The sequence below is a fragment of the Anabrus simplex genome, chromosome 1 (assembly GCF_040414725.1).
Source record: "Anabrus simplex isolate iqAnaSimp1 chromosome 1, ASM4041472v1, whole genome shotgun sequence".
Lineage (NCBI taxonomy): Eukaryota > Metazoa > Arthropoda > Insecta > Orthoptera > Tettigoniidae > Anabrus > Anabrus simplex.
Genome location: NC_090265.1, coordinates 1,118,260,628 through 1,118,283,396, shown reverse-complemented (window position 1 = coordinate 1,118,283,396; position 22,769 = coordinate 1,118,260,628). Strand labels below are relative to the sequence as shown.

Below are 22,769 nucleotides of genomic sequence, written 5' to 3'. Positions count from 1 at the left end.
TATGAATGACTGACGAAAATATTCTTATGATCTAAGAATTTTACATTCAGACAAAATTCTTTGATGAAAACAGAAGTACATATATCTTTATAAATTACGAACATTTCCAATGATCAAGAACCATCATGTGAACCATTTATTAACTCTTTGTACAATGCTCCCCATAAAATTACATGCTTATCGAACATGCTTCATGCCTCACATGCTCACTAGGAATATTGTAGTAATGGCATCCCAAGAACACTTGCAACTATTTTCTAACAAATGGCAGAAGCTTAGTTCCTGTTAATGAACTATAATCGCAATAAGCTTTAATCGTATCGAATGCTCACATCAAAACTGCCCGATCTAAGAGAAAACACGTTGTTGTTTTTCTCTTCAAGATCCATTCAGTTTCACATCCCCAGTTTTATGGGACTGTCAATTCCATATCACTTGGCATCAGCCAGTTAAAACTAAAGTTTATTACAGCTGTAGGATCAAACTCAAGTACTTGGCGGACACCACCTACTGAGGTCGGAAATAGTTCCCTCTCTCCACGTAGTGTGAAACATGTCGAAAGCTTTTTATTTTCTAAACAAACCAAACTAAAAGTGTACAAATTCAGTGAAAGTTTGATGTTGAATGACTAAAATGTGATTACTCGGTAATGCACTGGCGGATGGTCCAGTAAAACAATAATATTTCACATCCATTCCTTGTATATTAATGTATTTTAGGTGTGTGTGCTAGCCATTGATTCGACTGCATTTAACACGACTCCTGGGAGGCTCTGCTTACATTTTGATGGAATTGTTGGTATTTTGAGGAAGTGCTGCCAACTAACAAACGATAATGGAGGGTCGTGGTTATAACTGGCCTATTGGATAGGCTTTTCATCTTGAAGTCAGAAGAAAAGGATCACCTGCTATGTAAAGCTCATGCAGTTACACTCTTGAAGTCAGAGGAAAATGTTCTCCTGCTATGTACGGCTCACATTCAAGATATACGTATCCGCCATATACAGTGCTCACCTAGTAGCCATGATCGTTAAGGCGTCAAGTCTGTATGGTCTGATACAGTGGCTAGCCGGTTCGAGCCCCGTTGGTGGAAAAATAGTCACCTTCAGAATGTTGGTCGGCAGGTAAGGAAGGCCTGAATGCAGGTCCGAACCTCCGCAGAGGTGTGCCTGAGCCGGAGTTTATGTACGGTAGGGTGGCCAGTTCCTTTCCCTTACCCCCACCAACAGCGCGTGGCAACCCATCCAAATCTTGACCACGCCCAATGTTGCTTAACTTCGGAGATCTCACTGGATCCGGTGTTTCAACACGGCTACGGCCGTTGGCGGTCAGGAGAGGTGGTGGTTTACAATTGCTAATCACTAGATTGCGTGCCAAAAGCGTGGGTTCAGTTTCAAACCTCTCCACACTGGTCATATGGAGTGAGGGCATATCGCAGTGTTGATGGTGATTCGTTCGTCGGATGGGGATATAAAGCTTTTAACAGACCCCCTTGGTATTACTTTACAAGATCAAGCTATATGGCGACACCGGGTTCCACTCTATCCCTGCCTTATTATCATCATCATCACCACGACCACCACAGGTCACTCATGGACGTCAACCAGAAAGACCTACACCATGCCTCTCCGGAGGCCACAGGACATCACATCACTATACACAGCAGCTGTAGTGAATGAGGATTCTGTTTCGAATCTCACGTGGTTGCTACTTTACAGTGGTGTTTCTCTTAGGTCTTCTGGTACTTGGTCCATATTCTCAAAGCACCTATTCCATACCTAAGCCCTGGTAAGACAGGGTGTTCACAGTGCACCCTGCCTAGTGATATGGGCAACAACAGTGTTTTACTTCCATTGACTTGTCTCACTCACCCTTGGTTGTGGCAAAATGGAAGTGACTGAGGTATGAGCGGTGATAGTATTCCCATTCCTTATCCAACCAGTCCCTGTTATGAATGGTGTGAAACTTTCCCCCATAGGGTAAATTGGTATGCGTTTTTCAGCGGACTTGGCAGAGTGATATGTAATAGGACATTCTGGTTCCGTGAGGAGAGCAACCCGACTAGACAATCTGTGGTAGCTGATAGTGGAGCTATTGGGTATCTAACCGGTCTGCGGGATGAACACTTAACAAATTCAACAAACCCATACTTAGTTTTCAATTATACATCGACAAGGTTTCATCTAGTTAAATTCTACATTGTATAACTTGCAACTCTGAGATGCATGTTCTATGAATGGAACTACTTTGAGCTAGACATACGCCTCTTTATATCTTTTGATTTTAAACCAGATTCGAATACGCGTCAACTCAGAGTACATGAGGTGCTGAATGTAACAGGACTACAATGATTTCTTGAAAAATTCCCTCCTCCTTAACCCCTCCAAGACTCCAGCAATCATCATTGGCTCTCAAAAATTGTTGACTACACTACCAGACGAAACTATTCCTCCAATTGAATTGAATGCCAGATATATTCCATTCAGCCAAACTGTGAGAAATCTTGGAGTGACAATGAACAAAACTTTAAATTGGTCTAAACATATTAAAACTATTTCTAAAACGATATTTTAGAGGCTTAATTCTCTTAAATGAAACAGTATTTTCGATGTAATGTGAGAGTCAAACTCATAGAATCACTATTGCTTCCCAGTCTCGACTAGTGTGACATTCTTGTAGACGCAACAAAGAAGCAGACTTTGACTGTTCTCCGATCCTTCTATGTATAAAAATTCTTTTGTTATGACGGGTTCCAGACTTTGGAATTCCCTGCCTGTCGTTGTCAAAGTTAACACTTCATTACCTTCATTTAACACCGCTTGCCGAGACTACCTGTTGAATGCAGCTGACGTATAACTGGATGAATGAATGACTGAGTTAGAAATGTGTAATGTATTGTTGTGTAGATTATATATTATTATGTACTCTAAGCTCTGCTTCCATTTACTACAGTGGTCAAGTGTAAGAGAAGGCCAAGAGCCCTAACTTCGCCACCTACAAAAGCATAAATAATAATAATAATAATAATAATAATAATAATAATAATAATAATAATAATAATAATAATAATAATAACAATAATAATAATGTTATCGGCTTTACATCTCTGTAACTTCTTTTATGGTTTTCGGAGACGCCGAGGTGCCGGTATTTAGTCCCGCAGGAGTTCTTTCACGTGCTAGTAGATCTACTGACTCGTGGCTGACGTATTTGAGCACCTATAAATATATCATCGGACTGAGACAGGATCGGACCTGCCAAGTTGGGATCAGAACGCCAGCGCCTCAACCGTCTGAGCCACTCAGCCCGGATAATAAATAAATATGTTATAGATAAGCTGTCTCATATGAACTGGCGACTCGTTCACAATAGGGTTTTGAATCTGATCAGATCTGGGCTATAAAGTGGTACTGGCCTGCCCTGTCGCCATAACAATGCATTAGAATTCATCTCTCGTCAATGTCATATCGATAATAGCGGTGGTGATAGTATTACATTTGTCTACGGCTATGTAACTCATCGCAGAGGGCCTGGCTATCCGAGGCGGTAAAGGTGTGGTAGATTCGTCCTGAAAAACGTGGATTTTATTCCCAGTCAGGACCCCGAAACAATTTAGAAACGAGATTTCCACTTCGGGAGAGGCATATGGCCCTGAGGTTCACTCAGCCTACACTAAAAATGAGTATCAGGTTAGTTCCTGGGGGAAAAATCATCCAAGCATAGGATTAATTACTCTATCTCATTTTGTGTGGAGGTTACGAACAGTGCAAGCCTTTATCTTCTACTCCTCCAAGGGCCTCCATAGCCTGTATGGAGATGGCTTTGGCTTTTCAACTGCTCGCTGACCCAACAACTGTTTGTATAGTCGCTCAAGGTACATTACATGTTCCTCGAAATATTTTTTTAAATCGGAGTGTATTTCAATTCAGCTTCCCTGTAGTTACAAACCATTTGGATATTCGCAACAAACGTTCCCTCTATAGGTTCAAGTTCTTTCCTAAAAAATGTTACGAACTTATACAATAAAATGCCCGAGTTCGTTTTTAGCGACTGTACTTAACTATCTCGAGCAATGTTATAAATTGAATGTGAACAATAGTGTACCCTAAAATACTTCAAACCTCGCGTCGGTAGATTTATTGGTATGTAAAATAATTCCTGTATGACTGAATTCCGGCACCTCGGTGTCTTCGAAAACCGTAAAAATAGTTAGTAGGATGTAAAAAATAACATTATTATTTTGCCCTAAGTGGCTAAACATTCGTATATCAATCAATCACTACTGATCTGCATTTAGGGCAGTCACCCAAGTGGCAGATTCCCTATCTGTTGTTTTCCTAACCTTTTCTTAAACGATTGCAAAGAAATTGGAAATTTATTGAACATCTCCTTTGTTAAGTTATTCCAATCCCTAACTCCCCTTCCTATAAATGAATATTTGCCCCAATTTGTATTCGAATATGATTACTAAGATCTCCTTGTATTATAACGCAGTTCCTTTCCCGATTGAAAGGTACTTCTGCACCCAGCATCGATTATTTCCTTCCTATGTCTGTTACCCTTAATCCGGGGGGGAAAAGATCGACATTCACAGGTTTAGCAACACTCACAGTACAGTACGTGTATTACAACTCACTTGACTGAATCTCCCGCATCCAGGATTTCCACCAGTTCGCCTTTCTTGAGTGAAATGGAGTCGGTGGCGTCGGATGTGTAGTCTTGTGTCGCAACAAACACATCGGACATCTGAAACAAAATGAAGAGGAAGACTGTTTAGTAGAGAGCGAGGATATGTTCGCCCCTAGTCACATTCCTGTCATTATTTACGGAATCTCCCTGTAATTAATGTGTAATAGTACTATGGACTGGTCCATTCCCTATCAAAATTCATTCCATGATAATAAATAAATAAATAAATAAATAAATAAATAAATAAATAAAGCAAACCATCGAATATGTGGAACGAAAAAATCTCAAATTTCACTGTTTTAATATTGAGCATCCATTTACAGAAGAATACAACAGATGGATAAGCAAAAAGATGAAAAAGAAGAGTTGGTAAAGAACAAGTTGCTATTTAAGTGGAGAGCGGAAGCTGAAAGAGTCAAGTTCTTCAGATGTCATAAACTGCAATCACATGGTAGTCCTTAACAACATCGAAATCATTTCTTTTTTTTTACAGCGTTCTTCAAGCAACTTGTGATTTGGTTACAATGACGTGTAATTCGGACTCTACAAAGGCGAGAAAACCAAATCATCAAGGATTTGAAACTCAATTCCATAAGAAAATGATTTTAGGTAGATTGAAGAGTGATTAAAGTAGATTTACAGGATATAGAGAAATTCGATTTTTATGACGAAGACGATGACTTTCTACATAGTCTTAAATGCTCGTTCATCAGTCTCCGAGAAAAGAAGACATTGAACATTGGTTCATCTAATTTTTGAATGAACAACCATTTGAAAGAGACAAAGACTAGAAACAAGTATGATGTTGAATGAGACAGCATTCTGGAGGCTAAAAGATAATGAAGAAGAAGCTGATATATCGTTATGCTACAGCATAACTCCATTTTATATTAACACCTAATGTCATCTTAAAAATCTATTTGAAACCATAAAAATAATAATGAACATTATTATTTTTAAAACTATGTGATTAAGAAAACTGGAATTTGTGAGTGAAGGGAAGGATTCAAGTCTATACAACGGAAGATGTTAGAACCCAACCTGATTGTTTCTAGTTCTCTTAACTTCTATTAATATGTCACAGGATCCAGAATTGTATTTACCGAGCAAGTTACCCACTCGGTTTGGGTCACATTGCTGTAAGTTTGCATTTCGGAGATGGTAGATTCGAACCCCACTGTCGGCACACTGAAGATTGTTATCCGTGATTTTCCATTTTCACACCAGGAAAATACTTGGGGTGTATCTTAAGGCTACGGTCGCTTTTTCACAATCCAAGCCCTTTCCAATCCCATCGTCACCGTAAGACCTGTCAGTGAAGCGTACAACAAAACCAAGCCACAGTTATGGATTCCTCAGTTTGAAAATTCCAAATGGATTGTCTATAATTCAAACTACATTGTCACTGGTAAAATAAGCAGTGACTAAATCAGTGAACTTTCACATACTTCCTGAAACTTTGAAAGTGTATACCTTTACCCCACAAAAAAGTTAAGATAATTTCACTTTTAAAAAGTTCCGACTTAAACTTCTCATTCTCGGCCCCAAATAAATTTAACTCCTAACTATTAACCAAGTGGACCAAATCAGGGCGTAAGGGACCTTGTCATTGCCCCCAGCTAAGCCAAGGAATTCCTGAAATTTTGGGCTAGAGTTTACATCCGGTAGGGTGGCCTCTTCCTTTCCAATCCCCATATAACCAAATGCACATGAGTTACCAATCCAAGTGGTTATCACGTACAATGTTGCTTAACTTTGGAGATCTCACGGAATTTTATGTTTCAACGTAAGTAGGCCTTCATTTCAACTCACAGCACATCGCCCTTGTGCCAGAAAATACCACTATGCGACGATGTTGTCGGACAAATACTAATCTACAACACACATATAATTAAGAACGAGAATTGTTTGATAAAACTCGCACAACTTCGAACCCCACAGTCCACAGTTCTAAGCTGATATATAGTGGTTTAACATCGTACTATCACATCGAAGGTTTTCGGCGACGGAACGATGGGAAATGAATAGGATTGTGAAGGTAGCGGCCGTGGCCTTAATTAAGGTACAGACCCAGAATTTGCCTGGTGTGAAAATGGGAAAACACGGAAACTACCTTCAGGGTGGCCAATGTTGGAATTCGAACCCACCATCTCTCGAGTGCAAGCTCACAGCTACGCGACCCTAACCGCACAGCCAACTCTCTGTGCTGAAATATTTTACACAGCGATTGCTTTAGGGCAACGACCATGCGCCAACATTTCAGTCAATAATCAACATTTTTAAACAATTTTGAGATAAGCGTTACAAATGAATGAAGGCTACTCCGAAAATGATAGAATAATAGCCTATCAGTATTGTAATAAACAGTATCAAACAGATCCCGTATACTAGCGACGGAAATTACTCTGCCTACAGAGGACTGTAATCCTACTCAGCAAGTCCGTCGCCATGGTCTAGGAATTAGCATAGGGGCTTTCTGCACTATTAGCCTAGGATTGATTCTCGGCTCTGCCCCACGGGAATACAACTAAAAGTAGAATTGTGTTACAATTCCACTCAGTCATCCTTGTAATGGTTTCCCGTAATGTGCCCAATTCAACTCCAGGATGATACTTAACATATAGCTCATAGCCGCTTCCTTTCCGAACCTAGCCTCCACCAATGACATGTACACACAGGTACAGACACTATAGCCACGCAGGTTATCGAACAGGCTTCATACGCGTAAAGGGAATGGAACTAAGTCCAAGGTTTCCCTAGCTCCTTACTTGAAACAATAACTAATTTATTTCGCTAAGTGATTTAATTTTTCTTTTCTTTTTTTCTTTTTGATCAGCTGATAACGAATTATCTTGATACTTGATACTGAATATAAACTGGTGAGATTTCGGTGTTGTTTTCACTGTTGATGTATCTTAATAAAACCTTACGACTTTCATTTTAAAGTTTCAGATTTTGTGATTAAATATATATAACCATCCATGGAAATACGTAAAATAGCCAGTAAAACAGATTCAAACACACAGAAAAATATTATCCGAATAAATCGGAGAATGAGAAGATAGTCAGATAGACGAGAAATTTTCAGAAGACCATGAATATAGTTATCGATAATTATATTTTCCAAGATCATTCAAAGTAAATAGATTCCCGAAAATAGGACAAGTGATGGTCGGGTGCAATTTAAAGGACAATGGCCTTACGATCAAAATCAATAGACGAAATTATAAGCATGAAGAGATTCATAAGTAGGATAAAGCAAAGCAAAGCCATCTTCGTACAGACCATGAAGGCCGTTGGAGGACTGGAGGATAACGTCTTCGACTATCCGTGACCTTGGCAGTAAGTGGATAGAGTGCTTAGTTGTACGCTCAGCCGCCTTTGCTTCCAGGAATTAACCTGATACTCAGTTTTGGTACAGGATGAAAGAATCTAGGGCCATGTATACCTCTGGAAGTGGAAATCTCATTTCTTAAATTTTTCTACTTCCTGACTGGGAATCAAACCTACGTCCTTCCGAGCCAAATAAGCACACTCTTCTTGCATTAGCTAGGCAGCCCTTCATATGCATGACAATCGAGAACACAACAGAGCTATGGAGAAAGGAAAAACGTGAACATTCAGCCTTAAAAGATATTAGCCAACGAAAAAATCACACATCAATAGAAGAGACGCAATGTTAATTTCTCAACACATATAAAGACACGAAGGGCCCCTACATGATGTTAGGTTAAAAAGTGACTTAGATACTAAATAGAGAAAAGGACTTAACCAGTCCTCGTCAAACTTCAAGATGATTCATGTAATCCTGTAGAAGAATGTAATCAACCATTCTTTTACAGAGAACAGCAGGTGTTTGACGTTTGCGGGACTGGATCTAACCTCGGACGCCTGTGTTCTCGTGGGAGTTCCATCTCTGCTCCAGGAAAGGGCACTGCCCAGCGATCCTCGGTGTCGTCGCCGGAATGGAGGTGTGCTGTCGCCACTGGCTGTGTAGAATCTTCTACTTGAAGTGTTGAACGTGTCCGTATCCAACGTCCGCGTCCAGTCTGGGGTGCTGTACCTCTTAGTGGTGGTCAGGGTACTTATATCGAGGTCTTCTATGGAGCTAGCGGGAGTAAGAGTACCTGTGTAGCTACCCTCATCGTCATTCGGAGCTACAGGACAGCAGTACATGGAGAACCTGTGTGACGCCAAGTGAGGTAGCCTTAACGCAGAAAATACGTGCAAAGGTTCAAAGTGCCGGATACCATTTTCGTCCAGTACGGTGTATGCCACTTGTCCGGTCAGTACATCTCTTGCTGCTTCTCGTGGAATGATTGCTTGTAAACCGTGTTTTAGAATCAACAACGGCCCTGGTCGTCTATCTCTTGTAACTAAGAAGTCTTCCATAGCAAGACTGTTATCAGCATGTAATAAAGACATGGGTATATCTGCTGAAGACTGCAATGGAAGAGTCTCCTCAGGAACCACCATCAACGCAGCACTTTCTCTAACAAGTTCTCTCAATCGAGGATCTGACCTCGCAAGATAAGGATCGCTCTGAAGTTGACTTAAAGCAGCCAGAAATTGTGGCCTCTTTTCAGCTAGCTGTCGCATCACAGTTAGACGTCGGAGGATATCTACAGCAACGACATCTCTTGCAAGAACATGGGTGCACTGTGGATCTGACAGAATGTCCATCAATGCTGTGGCTGCATCATACATGCCCAGTGCTCTAGCTAGACCCACTGCTTGCAGGACCAAACCTTTCATACTATGATCTTCATTATCAGAAAACATTTCTTGTAACTGCAGTTGACTGTTCTCACGAACGGCGCTTACTATTGCTCTCTGTAGCGTTTCAGTTGCGTCCTTCTCGGTATTAACTCCATCCACACTCTCTGACACCTTGTCAAGCACTAATCCAAGAAGGTCGGGGTTACAGCGGGAAATTTTCCTGAACGCAACTTTCATAAGCTCTTCACGGGCGTGATGTCCTCCGTCAGAGCTCTGAAGAACCTCTGCCAGTTGTTCTATGATATTCTCTTCATTTTCGTCTTGGTCTAAAAGAATATTACGCAACAAACTCACTTTGTCCGTGTCGTCTCTCAACATATCTACAGCATCTTGTCGTATGGAGCTGACACTACCAGGTAGTACCAAGTAATTGTGAAGTGATTCTACAAGTGCCAATGCAGCTCGGTCTTTCGAGGTAGGCTGAAGATCGAATACATCCTTCAGCAGTTCATCGAACACAGGACCAATAGAAGCTATGATAGCTTCACGTGAGTCCTCCTGGTCTTTCATCTGAGACGCAGTAAGTACTACTGCAGAGAGTAACGTTTGAATAAACTCTCTTATCGAATCATCCCCTGCGCAAGCGGTATCGACATTACTCATCTTCATTCCCTCAACAAGTCTCTCTGATATTTTATTGATATCCAACTTGGACTTGGATACTTTCTGGCGATCTAATACTTCACTTCCTAGTTTTACTACGGTGGCCAGGACATCCCCCATTTTCACAGCAGAGACGCCAGTCAATCCTAATTTATCTGTCAGCACTCGAACTACTTCTGTAGCCATAAGTCCATCCTCTGCATTCACATGCACTCCAGGAACGTCTGCTGGTACCTGCCTCCCGACGGCCATCCCAGCGTCTGAAAGCTGTCTCAACATTCGGGAGTCTATGGTCATCTCTCCACCAGACGTGGGATAACTAGCAGCCCCAACGTGAGATGGTCTGAGCAGTCTCAGCTCCTCGGGGGTGACCTCGAATCCTTGCACCGAGAACTCCACTTCACCTTCAGGAGTGTCCTGGAGATCTGGAGCGACAAATCGAAGACCTTCCTTAGTCTCAACCACTTTTCCGGGTATAAAGGTTACACGATCCCCAGTCTCTACTACGCGACCTGGAACAAATCTTGGACCGTCAGCAGTATCTACCACTTGTCCTGGCACAAATCTAGACCCTTCTTCTACAGTAGATATCACTTGGCCAGGTATGAAAGTAGGCCCTGCTTTGGTTTCCACTATCTGACCTGGTACAAAACGAGGTCCTTCAGGAGTTTCTATTGTTTGACCTGGAACAAACTTGGGTCCTGAACTTGTTTCCACAACTTGGCCAGGTACAAATTTGGGTCCGTCACTAGTTTCCACTACCTGCCCAGGTACAAACTGTTCACCATTTTCGGTCAGCACAACTTGTCCTGGCACGAAGCGACCTTCTTCCTCAACAAACATCCCTGGAACAAACCTAACTTCTCCCTCCTCACCGTGGATTAACCTCCCTGGTACTACTTTTCCCGCAGGCAAGCCGGCAGATGTTCCAGGGAAGAACTCGACCCCATGAGCAGTCTGAACCATATGTCCGAAAATAACCTCACTCTTTTCAGCGGGCAATGCACTTGCTGACACTGAGTCAATAGCCAGTCCCACTAAAGCAGTATCAGTCACCATGATATCAGAAATACTCTTCGCCATAGCAAACTCCATAACACTGGTCCCGTCTTCCGCAACGGATGTTTTACCGGGGACGAACATGGTTCCCTTAGCTGTCTTCAAAATTTGCCCTTCAAGAAACTTTGGACCTTCTGGCGTCTGAATTGTTTTGCCTGGAACAAAGCTTAGTGCACCATCTTCTCTTTCCACAGTGATACCAGGTACAAACTGCGGTGCTTCATTTGTATCGATGACTACGCTCCTTCCTGGTATAAACTTCGGACCATTTTCTGTTATGATAGTCTGTCCAGCAACAAATTTGATCTCTCCTTCTTCTGTCTTGATACTTTGGCCTGGCACAAACTCCCAAGCAGTGTCAGTCCTAACGCTCTGGCCGGGAACAAATACATGTTCTCCATTAGGTGATACAATTGTTTGACCAGGCACGAACCGAGGACCTTCAGGAGTCATCACAGTCTGTCCAGGCACAAATTTCGGTGTTGTTGGTGCTCCTCCTTCATCAGGGATATTAAGTACAATCTGCCCAGCAACGAACTTAGGTCCTTCCGATGTGATGACCGTTTGCCCAGGAACAAATTTAGGTCCATCAGGTGTGTGAATACACTGCCCTGCCACAAATTTCTCACCATCCCTTGTAGCTAACGTCTGACCAGCTACAAACACAGGTGTCGTCACTCCATTCTTATCTTCTACCAAAACTTGCTGTCCTGGAATGAGCATTGGGCCGTCTGGAGTTAACACAGTGAGGCCAGGCATGAAAGCGGAACCAGACGGTGTTTGAATAGTCTGTCCAGGAACAAACACTGGACCGTTCGGTGTATCGACGGTCTGTCCTGCTACGAACCTCTGAGCAGCTCCAATATCCAGCATTAATCCGTGCACACGATGTCCGCCCTTGTCACCAATTTCTGTATGTACGCCACTCTGTAGTTTAGTCATCAACTCAGGAATCTCCTCGACACTAGGAAGCAGAGTGAGCCTATTTTCTTCAGCATTGGAGAGAAATACTTTCTTTACATCTTCTGTTTTGGACAGCATAGCAGGCTCAATGGCTTTCAGTGCTTGTTGGACATATAAATCAGGTTCTGCCAAGAGAGGTGACAGTGGAACCACGGCTGTGACGGGTTGCAAAGCACAAAGATCACCATTCATATCAGCAGGTTGTTGTTGGACGAGTCCTGGAAGAGACTGACCGAGATCAAGCACCTCTGGAACAACAGATAAGGGTGTTGGCAAGGCTGTCACGATAGGCACGCCTACACCCTCATTAGATTGACTTTCAAAAGTATCCCAGTCCCAGTCTTCCACTAGCGGTTTTAGTAAGTCCCGCCAATCACCACTACACATCAGCAGGTTGGCCGAATCTACGTGCGATGCTCGTTCATCAAACTCCTTCCACTCCATAACTTCAGGAACAACGTCTAATTTTCTTTTCCCCTTCGCTTGTTTCTTCGCCTCATCCTTCGCTTTAGTGTTCAATTTTAGTTCCACAACTTTAGCTTTCTTTGCCGCTTCGATTTCTGCTTGTTTCTCTTCCTCGACTTCAGCTGCCCGTTCCTTTGCTTCGAATATCTTTTTAACGAGATTAAGTCCATCGTTCCTCTTGCGTTTCTTTTTCTTGGCTTGAGCCTCTGCTTTCTCCCGTTCCCTAATGGCTTCCTCACTGGGTCCTTCTCCTTCCCACAGCTCCAAATTTTCTACAGCAATATCCCGGACGTCCAAGGAGACGTTTTTGCCTTTCCTCAGCTTGAGTAGCACGGTGTCTGTGTCCTTGGCGAACATCACGTCCCGAACATCACCGTCCCTCACCGCAGCCTCAAGACTGGCGGAGAAGACGAGGCTGCAACGTCGCTCTTCCACAGTGTACACATATCGTTTGTTGTTGTTTTCATCGTCTTCATCCAGCTTCTTTGACAGAATGGCCGAGAGAGATTTTTGTTCCTCATCTGTTTCATCCAGAATAGGAAACACATATCTATAGTCCGCTAGAACAACGTGACGTTTCTTCAAAATAACATCACCACAGCCATCGGGGAAGAAACTGTGTTTCTCGTTGCCGTCGGAATTTGAAGTAATAGGACACTGCTTCCTCTTCTTCTTAATATTCCTCACCATCACCACTGGTATAAAATGATGAGTAGGAAGGCCGTAAGACTTCCCAGTGATACGACAGAACCTTTTCGCGTCCGCCGGGGAGATCGGAGGTAACAACGGAAAGTAATTTGGCTTGGGAAGGCCCTTGCTCTTCCCTGTGATACGACAGAAAGACATCGCTAACCGAGAAACGGACTAAATTAAAGTGGAACTATTTTCAATAGTATAAAATAGTATACGTTGAATTTCACCGAACACGTTTCTAATACGAATCAAGTTCCTTTTTACACTTAATAAAACAAAAGTAATTTTTCTTGAATTGTTTAAGGAAAAATAATCTTGTCCAGTTTCGAAATTACTTGCGATCAACTTCAAATTCCGTTCTTCAGGATAAATGTTTCACTACGTTTGAATAATTACAGTTCAAATGATCATACGTGGGTAATGCTTGTTAAGTAGCACAGTCAAAACTTATCGGTAAGTCAGGATTAGTGTGGCTCGCGCAATAAACACAGCGACAATGACCTAGCCGAACCACGCTCGTAATTGTTATTGTTGGAGAGATTCCAAAGAGTTTATTACTCTTCCGTCAACACGTTTTATTACACTTTATATACGTACATTAGCCCTTCCGCCAAGTACCTTCACACGCTTTTTCTCTTCATACCCGGCTAAGTTTGTCACTCTTGTAACTACTGCAGATATACTGTATCACCTTGTTTCCTAGCTTCACTTTATTTGGACGGAATTGCAACAGAAGTCGCTTGCTTCACTTGTAAGATTTAAAAGCTGCTCGCAGTAATGTAATTACTTTCGGCACCAACTTGCTTTCTTTTGTTATGAATAAAAATAGTTTTAGTTTTAAAATTCAACTATTCAGTATAAATTTGATAAATATTTTTTAATGCCCTCATCTAATTACAACAAAACGGGGTGAAATTACGTCAACTATCTTTTAAAAACATCTGCACATATACTTGTGCACACACAGCACGATGTTATATTGTGTAATTAATAGATCTTGTTATGTTTCTTCAGTCGGAAGAAGTGATGTTAGCACGAATGTCGTCTTATGCACCAAGCAAGCACCAGTAGCACCAACATCCACACGCGCGCACCACACCTTGTGTCTAAGGCGACGCTTCTTCGGCGACTGACAAAAACCTGCGTCGCGTCCACAAGTATAGTTTCAATTTGCAGTGGTTTCGTGCTTCCTAATAGAGTTTTACGAATAGTTCCGAGTGCTACCGAAGTTCACTAAACAAAACTTGCGTTCCCCCTCCCCACGGGGCTGGCTGCGGTCTATAAGCAAGTCGACTCCGCCCCGCGAGGACGCCCGTATTTAAGAGACGAAGATGTTCAAGCAGGTAAGGCAAGGTCAAGAGCTGGTGGCAGTACGCCAGACTCATCAAACGGATACTAAAAGAATAAATTTCTTGCTTGTGGAATGTGACTTATTGTTGTGTATACCTGCTGCTAACATTACTTAATTTACCAAGCCTCTTACACAGTTGTACACTGTCATGTTGGACACAAACAATACATGTTTAAGACTAAAAGCACAAAACGATGTAACTAGGTCATCAGGGACTTAAACCTTGAATGAGTCCTTGTTAGTCGGCTGTGTGCCATACCACCGTGATGACCGTTCATCACATCATATTGTGCCCAGCAGTTGCTACTGATGACCTCTAATAATGCCTAGAAGGCTTTGTTTTAAAAATAGTAATAAAACCTTCAGAGGGAAACACTGCGATACAATGTCCATGAATACATGAATAATTACCCTCAAAATTCGTATGTCGAAATAGAGAATGAAATAGGCGACAAGTGAAAGAATGAACTGGATTTAAATTTAGTATCTCTCAGCTACGTTCACAGTTTTCTTCCACAGAGGTACCTTGCCACTTCATTTCCTCACAATCTTGTTTTTCTTTTTTACTTTGATACTTCCGTCCTAGCAGTAACCTCAGTTCGATTCTCGAGTGTATCACGAATTTAGGATTGGTTTGAAAGACTAGTCTAGTCGTCTTTTTCTTCTTCTTCTTGATTATGATGTTTGTTGTTTAAAGGGAAATAACAGGTAGGTCATCACCCACTTCTTCTTCTTCTTCTTCTTCTTCTTCTTCTTCTTCTTCTTCGCCTTTCCCTAGTTATTTGGGATCGGCACTTTGTATGGATTTAGCCCAGCTTTACCCCCAGACGCCAACCCTATGTGGAGGGTTTATTACGTGTTTCTGTGGTGGTTTGTAGTGTGATGTGTTATGTGTAGACGAATACAGACTACCCAGTCCCCAAGCTAGAGGAATTAACTAAACGTGGTTAAGGCCCATCCGATAATCGAACCTGGGGCCCTCTGAGCCGAAGGCCACTACGGTAAACATTTAGCCAAGTGGCCGAACGGCGAAAACAATTATAACATAATCAAAGAGAGATTCTTATAGTATTTCTTCAAATATAACTTAATGATATAGTAAAATATGCTTTTATATAGCCAATAATAACTATCGTCGCGTTCACAAAATATAGAAATGTGTTTTATTTAATTTTGTATAAGGAGACCAGGATAAAAATGTGACATGTTAGAGAAATCTGAGCACTTGTAATAATATATTTCTTGTCTCACTATTTGATATACATCTGTCCAATAAACCCTTTTCCACTAAAAAGTTTGCGAAGTTCTGTTATGTTAGGAGAGTGATAAGCAGCATTTTGAGCAATTTGTGGTGATGTTATAATTTGAGCTCGTTCTTAAAGCACACAGAATAATCTACACCCATTAAATGACAAAGTGGAGATACGCCTCCATACGTTTGCTCGGAGATTTCTCAGCATTTTCAGACTATCACGCTTTTAAAGTATTTGCTCTGATAATTTTGCATTCACTTTGGACGAATCGTTTAACGCATATCAAAACAATTTAACAAAAATAATTTGGATTGCAGAAATATGATTTAAATCAAACAAAATAATATAGGCAATTTGCCATCTAGAAAGCCGGCCCCGCGGTGTAGGGGTAGCGTGCCTGCCTCTTACCCAGAGGCCTCGGGTTCGATTCTTGGCCAGTTCAGGGATTTTTACCTGGATCTGAGGGCTGGTTCGAGGTTCACTCAGCCTACGTAATTACAATTGAGGAGCTATCTAACGGCCAGATAGCGGCCCCGGTCTAGAAGGCCAAGAATAACGGCCGAGAGGATTCGTCGTGCTGACCACACGACACCTCATCTGCAGGCCTTCGGGCTGAGCAGCTGTCGCTTCGGGGCTGTTGCACCATGGGGGCTACCTAGGAAGGGAGATCGGATTACCGAACTTTTCTATAATACCAAGAGAAGTGAATTTAAGAAGTTAGGCCTCGCAACATGATGGAAACATTCATTGTACAGCTACAATAATTACACCTACTTTTAAATCACTCTAACATCAAGGAGGTCAAGACTTGTAAGGAACGTTAATGATGAGATAACCAGTCGCCCAAGAAGAGAAAGAACCTATGGTACTGTAGAACTTCCTCGGAGGTAAACATTTCTCATAAATAACTGGACCTATAGATATAATGTTTGTTGTAAATATGCACAGGGTTTGTATCTACGTGTGAGGAGAATTATATTTTAATAATTAAAGTTAAGTCTGATAAAATATTAAATGAGATAATACAATACGTACATACTTTTATGAGAGACTATAAAGATAAATATTAGAGTTTAAAGATAAAAGTTACCGAGCTCGATAGCTGCAGTCGCTTAAGTGCGGCCAGTACCCAGTATTCGGGAGATAGTAGGTTCGAACCCCACTATCGGCAGCCCTGAAGATGGTTTTCCGTGGTTTCCCATTTTTACACCAGGCGAATGCTGGGGCTGTACCTTAATTAAGGCCACGGCCGCTTCCTTCCCACTCCTAGCCCTTTCCTGTCCCATCGTTGCCGTAAGATCTATCTGTGTCCGGGCGACGTAAAGCAACTAGCAAAAAAAAAAAAAAAAAAAAAAGAAAGATAAAAGTTAATCATATGCTTAGGTTATTAATAAGGACCAGAAAACTGTTTTTTTCATCCTGTTAATGAGAGATGTTATTTTACTATTTTACTCAATAATAATAATAATAATAATAATAATAATAATAATAATAATAATGCCGGGACGAGTGGCTCAGACGGTTGAGGCGCTGGCCTTCGGACTCCAACTTGGCAGGTTCGATCTTGGCTCAGTATGGTGGTATTTGAAGGTGCTCAGACACGTCAGCCTCGTGTCGGTAGATTTACTGGAACTTAAAAGAACTCCCGCGGGACTAAATTGCGGCGTCTCCGAAAACCGTAAAAAAAGTTTGGGGGACGTAAAGCCAATAAAATTATTATTATTATTATTATTATTATTATTATTTATTTATTTATTTATTAATAATGTCATTTTCTTCCTGGAAATGGGAGAAATTGCAAGGGGTCAAATATGATTTTTTTTTTTTGAATGGAAGAATCCGAGGAAATATACTATTAGAAGAAAATGTACACTAACACCTGACGGATTCGGAAGAAAATTCTGACAGGATATTGGCACCTTATTTCAAATACCAGAATAGTACTCCTCCCAACCATAAACCCTGTAAGCTTCAATTGCATCCAATGGAGCATGCCGCGTAATAATAAAAAATAACATGACAATATTTAAACAGTAAGATTTATAGAACTAATTATCACAAGGTCCTCTATTACTTACTTGACATAAAAGCAATATAAACATTTTAAAGATAAAATAATAATATATAATAATAATAATATGCATATTAATAAGGACAAGGCAACTATTTTTTCATGCTGATAATGAGATTATTTTACTAGTCTACTAAATAATAATAATAATAATAATAATAATAATAATAATAATAATAATAATAATAATACCAGTAAATTAGCCCGGCAATGAAGCTGTAGCGTGCCTGCCTCTCACCTGGAGGCCCTGAGTTCGATTCCCGGCCAGGTCAGGGATTTTTACCTGGATTGAGGGCTGGCTCGTGGTCCACTCAGCCTACGTGATGTTACAATTAAGGAGTTATGTGAGGACAAAATAGCGGCCCCGATCTGCAAAGTCAAGAATAACGGCCGAGAGGATTCGTCGTGCCGACCACGCGACACTCCATAATCTGCAGGCCTTCGGCCTGGGCAGCTGGCGTGTGGTAGGCCATGGCCTTTCGGGTTTGTTGTGTCCTTGCTTTTTTTAATAAAAGGACAAATTCCTTGTGTCAGTCATTTGTAAACATAATTTATCACATATCTTCTAGTAGCCTATGAGCTACAGCAAGTTTGTTCTTTCATAGATCTTTCTTTGGGTTTGAAAATACGAAAGTGACTGAGGTATGAAAGTTACTAGTAATCCCAATCCTTATGCAGTCGGTCCCTGTGATGAATGGTATGAAGGTGTCACTCATAGGCTCGGTTGGATGTATGCATTTCAGCGGGCTTTGGCAGACTAATATGAAATAGCACATTATTGTTAGGCGTGGAAAGCAACGGGAAACTTACATCACTCATTTCCCTCGTACGACTCTTCGGTGATGCCTAGACTATGTATGACAGCTGAAGGTGGAACATTATTATTATTATTATTATTATTATTATTATTATTATTATTATTATTTATTTATTTATTCACATCGTTATGCCAAGCTGAGGAGAACACTTGAACTTATTTAGCTGATGATTTTTGCTTTCTTCTCTTTCCAAAATCTCTTCATCCTCTCATTGAAATTCTTCTTACGTTCTTCTGTCCACTAGCTTTTGGCACCGCGAAACAATGATTATTAATCAGTGTTCTGAAAGCAGATCGGTTATTCCCAGTTTCCTGATTGATGTTGCAGATCTGATTCTATTTCATTTAGCCAGTTGTTCTTGACTTTCAGTGTGAGGGAGAGATTTAGAATTATTTTGTTCAGTCTATCATTGTTCATTTTGAGAAGACCATAGAATTTCAACCTCCTTTTCCTGACAGTGTCAGAGTTTTTCATTATGGCAAAAAATTTCATGAGATTTCTTTTTCATCCATACTCTCTCTGTGCAGACTGGACCAAAAATTTCCGTAAAATGTTCCTTTCTTGCTTTTCTATATCTTTTATGAGTGATCTACCGCCAATGATTAAAGTTTTCGATGCGTATAATGTTTCACGTTTTATTACTGTATTATGTCTTAGTTTTGTTTTCCGAGATAATGAGTTTTGTTATATGTGTTGCAAGTCATTCGATATGCTTTCTGTAATTTAGTAATTCTCTCCTTATTTGCTTCACGATTTAATCCAGAAGGTTGAATGATTTCTCCAAGGTATTTGAATTTATTTACTTGTGAAATTTGTCCATATTTAGTCATCATAGTTCGCCCATCTAGGAATCGAGAGGCTCCTTCAATGTACTGGGGTTTTTCATATGATATTTGAAGTCCTGTTTTGGCTGCAATTTCATGTTGGTTTTCGAAGGAGTGGATTGCTTCTTGCCTATTAGTAGAAAGAATTGCCAGGTCGTCTGCAAAAGCTAGACACCGCATGTGAATTCTGTTTTTCAGTTGTCTACCAAGTGTTACTCCTTTAACTACTTTTTCCCAGATTCTGATTACTTTTCTAAAACAAGATTGAACAAGAGGGGTAACAGTCCATCGCTTTGTCGAATACCAGTGTTGACATCAAAAGGCTCAGTTATTTCCCCTAAGAATTTAACTTTGGAAGAAGTGTCAGTTAATGCTTGTCTGGTAAATTCTCTTCTTTTTCTGTCTACTTTAAATTCTTCGAGTACTTTGAAAAGTGTATGTCTGTCTATGGAGTCATACAGTATGCTTTTCTTAAGTCTACGAAGGTGATCACTGTTTGTCTAGTTTTGCGCATTTGTAAGATAGTTTTGAGATTGAGTATTTGTTCTGTGCATGTTCTGTCCTTTCTGAAACCTACCAGGTATCCTCCAATGAGGTGATCTGTTTGTTTTTTAAGTCTTATCAGTAGAACTTTGGAGTAAATTTTATAGGTAACTGATACCAAGGAGATACCTCTATAGTTGTTGATGTCAGTTTTATCACCTTTTTTTGTGCGGTGGGTGAATTAGTGCACATTTACGGTCCACAGGAATCTTTTCCGTGATCCAGATATCACTGAGAATGGCATGAAGTTTCGAGGCAAGACTTTCGCCACCAATTTTTTACACATTTCGGCAATTATACCGTCATCATCTGGAGCTTTGTTATTTTTCAGTTCACTGATAATTTGTTTGATTTATTCTAATGTAAGTGGTTCTGAATCTGGATTTTGTGTGGATTTTTCAAAGGTGAGTTGTTCTCCAGGAGATTCACAATTTAAAAGTTTCTGAAAATTTTTTGCGAACATTTGCAATTTTCCTGGTTATTTGTTTCTAGAGTTCCATTCGGACGTTTGAAACAAAGGCTAGGTGCTTGGTAATTTGATATTTATTCTCTGAAAGTTTAAAAATTTCGTGTGTTATTTTTCAATATCCTTACTACAACCCCTAAAAACTCTCATAATCATGTGAAGAGATATGTAACCCTGCTTAACCCTTCAATTCCTGCGAATCTTTCGTGATTGTATTTTCGTTTCTCACATCTGATGATTTTTGTGGTTTGTTTCTGGATCTTAATTCCTGCCAAGTTTTTCCAGTTTTATGGGAATTCCAATCTCTCCAGACTCTCGTTCTAAGTTATATTATTATTATTCCCTAAGTTATGAACACTGCTACCGAGATACTAACGTATGCGACATAAAATACTATACGGGAACTATAAAAATAGCGAACACCGGAGCTGAACGTCCTCGCTAAATCTCCTGGCTAATTTTCTAGAAAATAGAACTCAGAGAATTAGAATAGGTTATCTGATCCTGTTATGATTAAGAGGGAGGTCACTTAGGGTAGTATTATTGAACCTTCATGTTTTCTTATATATACTGTATATATAAATTATACGAGTAAAGAATTGGAATCACAGATTTGCGGATGATGTATAGAGTGGTAAACGAGTTGCAGGATGTGACCAATTGCAGAGATACATGGAAAATGTTGTGAGATGGACAGCAGACAATGGTATGATGGTAAATGGAATGAAAAGTACCAAGATTCAGCAGGAGGAAAAGTCTCTCACTTTTACTTACTGTATTGATGGGGTGATAGCACCTCGTAGAGAACATTGTAAGTACCTACGTGTTAATATAAGGAATGATTTTCTTTAGGGTTAAGCAGGGTTACAGATCTCTTCACATGATTATGAGAGTCTTTAGGGGTTGTAGTAAGGATATACTGTAGAGGAGAGGACGTGTAAGTCTCTGATAAGACGCCAATTAGAGTGCGGATCCAGTGTACGGGATCAACACCAGGAATAGTTGATATGAAAACTGGAAAGGATCCGAAGAAAAAAAGCACGATTTGTTCTGGGTGGTTTCCGACAAAAGGAGTAGTGTTATAAAAATGTTGCAATCTTTAGGCTGGGAAGACTTGGAAGTAAGGAGATGAGATGGTCGACTATGCGGTATGTTTCGAGCTGTCAGTGGAGAGATGGCGTGGAATAACATAAGTAGACAAATAAGCTTGAGCGGAGCGTTTAAAAGTAGCAAAGAGCATTATATGAAGATAAAGTTGGAATTCAAGACGAAAAATTAGGGCAAATAATCATTTATAGGACGAAGAGTAAGAGTAAGTTCTATGAAAACGTTTTGAGGAAAAGCTGCCATCTGGGCGACAGCCCTACATTCAGATCACTAATGATTGATTGATCGCTTAATATTTCTCTGCTACTGTAAATGCAACACCAGTCTGGAGGAACTCTGTCCATATTACTATAGTCGATATAGCCCTTTACGAAACAGGGTGCTTACAACTTCTCTACGACAGACTTCTGTTAATAAGATGGGCGAAGCACTCGTGAAATTTAAATAATAATAATAATAATAATAATAATAATAATAATAATAATAATAATAATAATAATAATAATAATAATAATGTTATTTGCTTTACGTCCCACTAACTACTTTTACGGTCTTCGGAGGCGCCGAGGTACCGGAATTTAGTCCCGCAGAAGTTCTTTTACGTGCCAGTAAATCTAAGGACACGAGGCTTTCGTATTTGAGCAACTTCAAATACCACCGGACTGAGCCAGGGTCGAACCTGCCAAGTTGGGGTTAGAAGGCCAGTGCCTTAACCGTCTGAGCCACTCAGCCCGGCGTGAAATGTAAGAAGAACAATAGCATCAAAACGTTGGGAGAAGAAGTATGGATCCATATCCTCTTATGATTCAACTTAACTTGCAATCAAGATTCAAGTCAAGGAAGGGTTTCCTACATGCAACCGAAGCTAATACATCTTTAACCGAATAATGCTGCCTTGAGGGCACTGGACGGCAAGATAAATTTTAACAGAATGTCCCATCTTTAATTTGGCTCATGAGAAGCTTTCAACAAATTGAAAACAGTAGCAGCTCAATGGAAAACTAATCTAGAGTATCACAGCCTATTTATCATGATCTCGAGGGAAAGAGATATTTGAGGTAAACGACTGCTGAAAATGCTACACGA

At 40.6% G+C, this 22,769-nt stretch overlaps 1 protein-coding gene across 8 annotated transcripts in view; it reads right to left on the bottom strand.

Moving 5' to 3' along the window:
- Positions 1 to 22,769, bottom strand: part of Obsc (Obscurin) — a 980,481-nt gene that overhangs the window by 755,504 nt on the left and 202,208 nt on the right. For 2 of the 8 annotated variants that reach the window (XM_068225413.1, XM_068225414.1), the window contains exon 4: positions 4,636 to 4,745. In XM_068225413.1, coding sequence (XP_068081514.1) covers positions 4,636 to 4,745 — 110 coding nt within the window. Of the gene's footprint in view, positions 1 to 4,635; positions 4,746 to 8,570; positions 13,539 to 22,769 lie in introns of those variants that run through there. The other 6 variants (XM_067137343.2, XM_067137344.2, XM_067137345.2 and 3 more) reach the window with 6 other exon arrangements.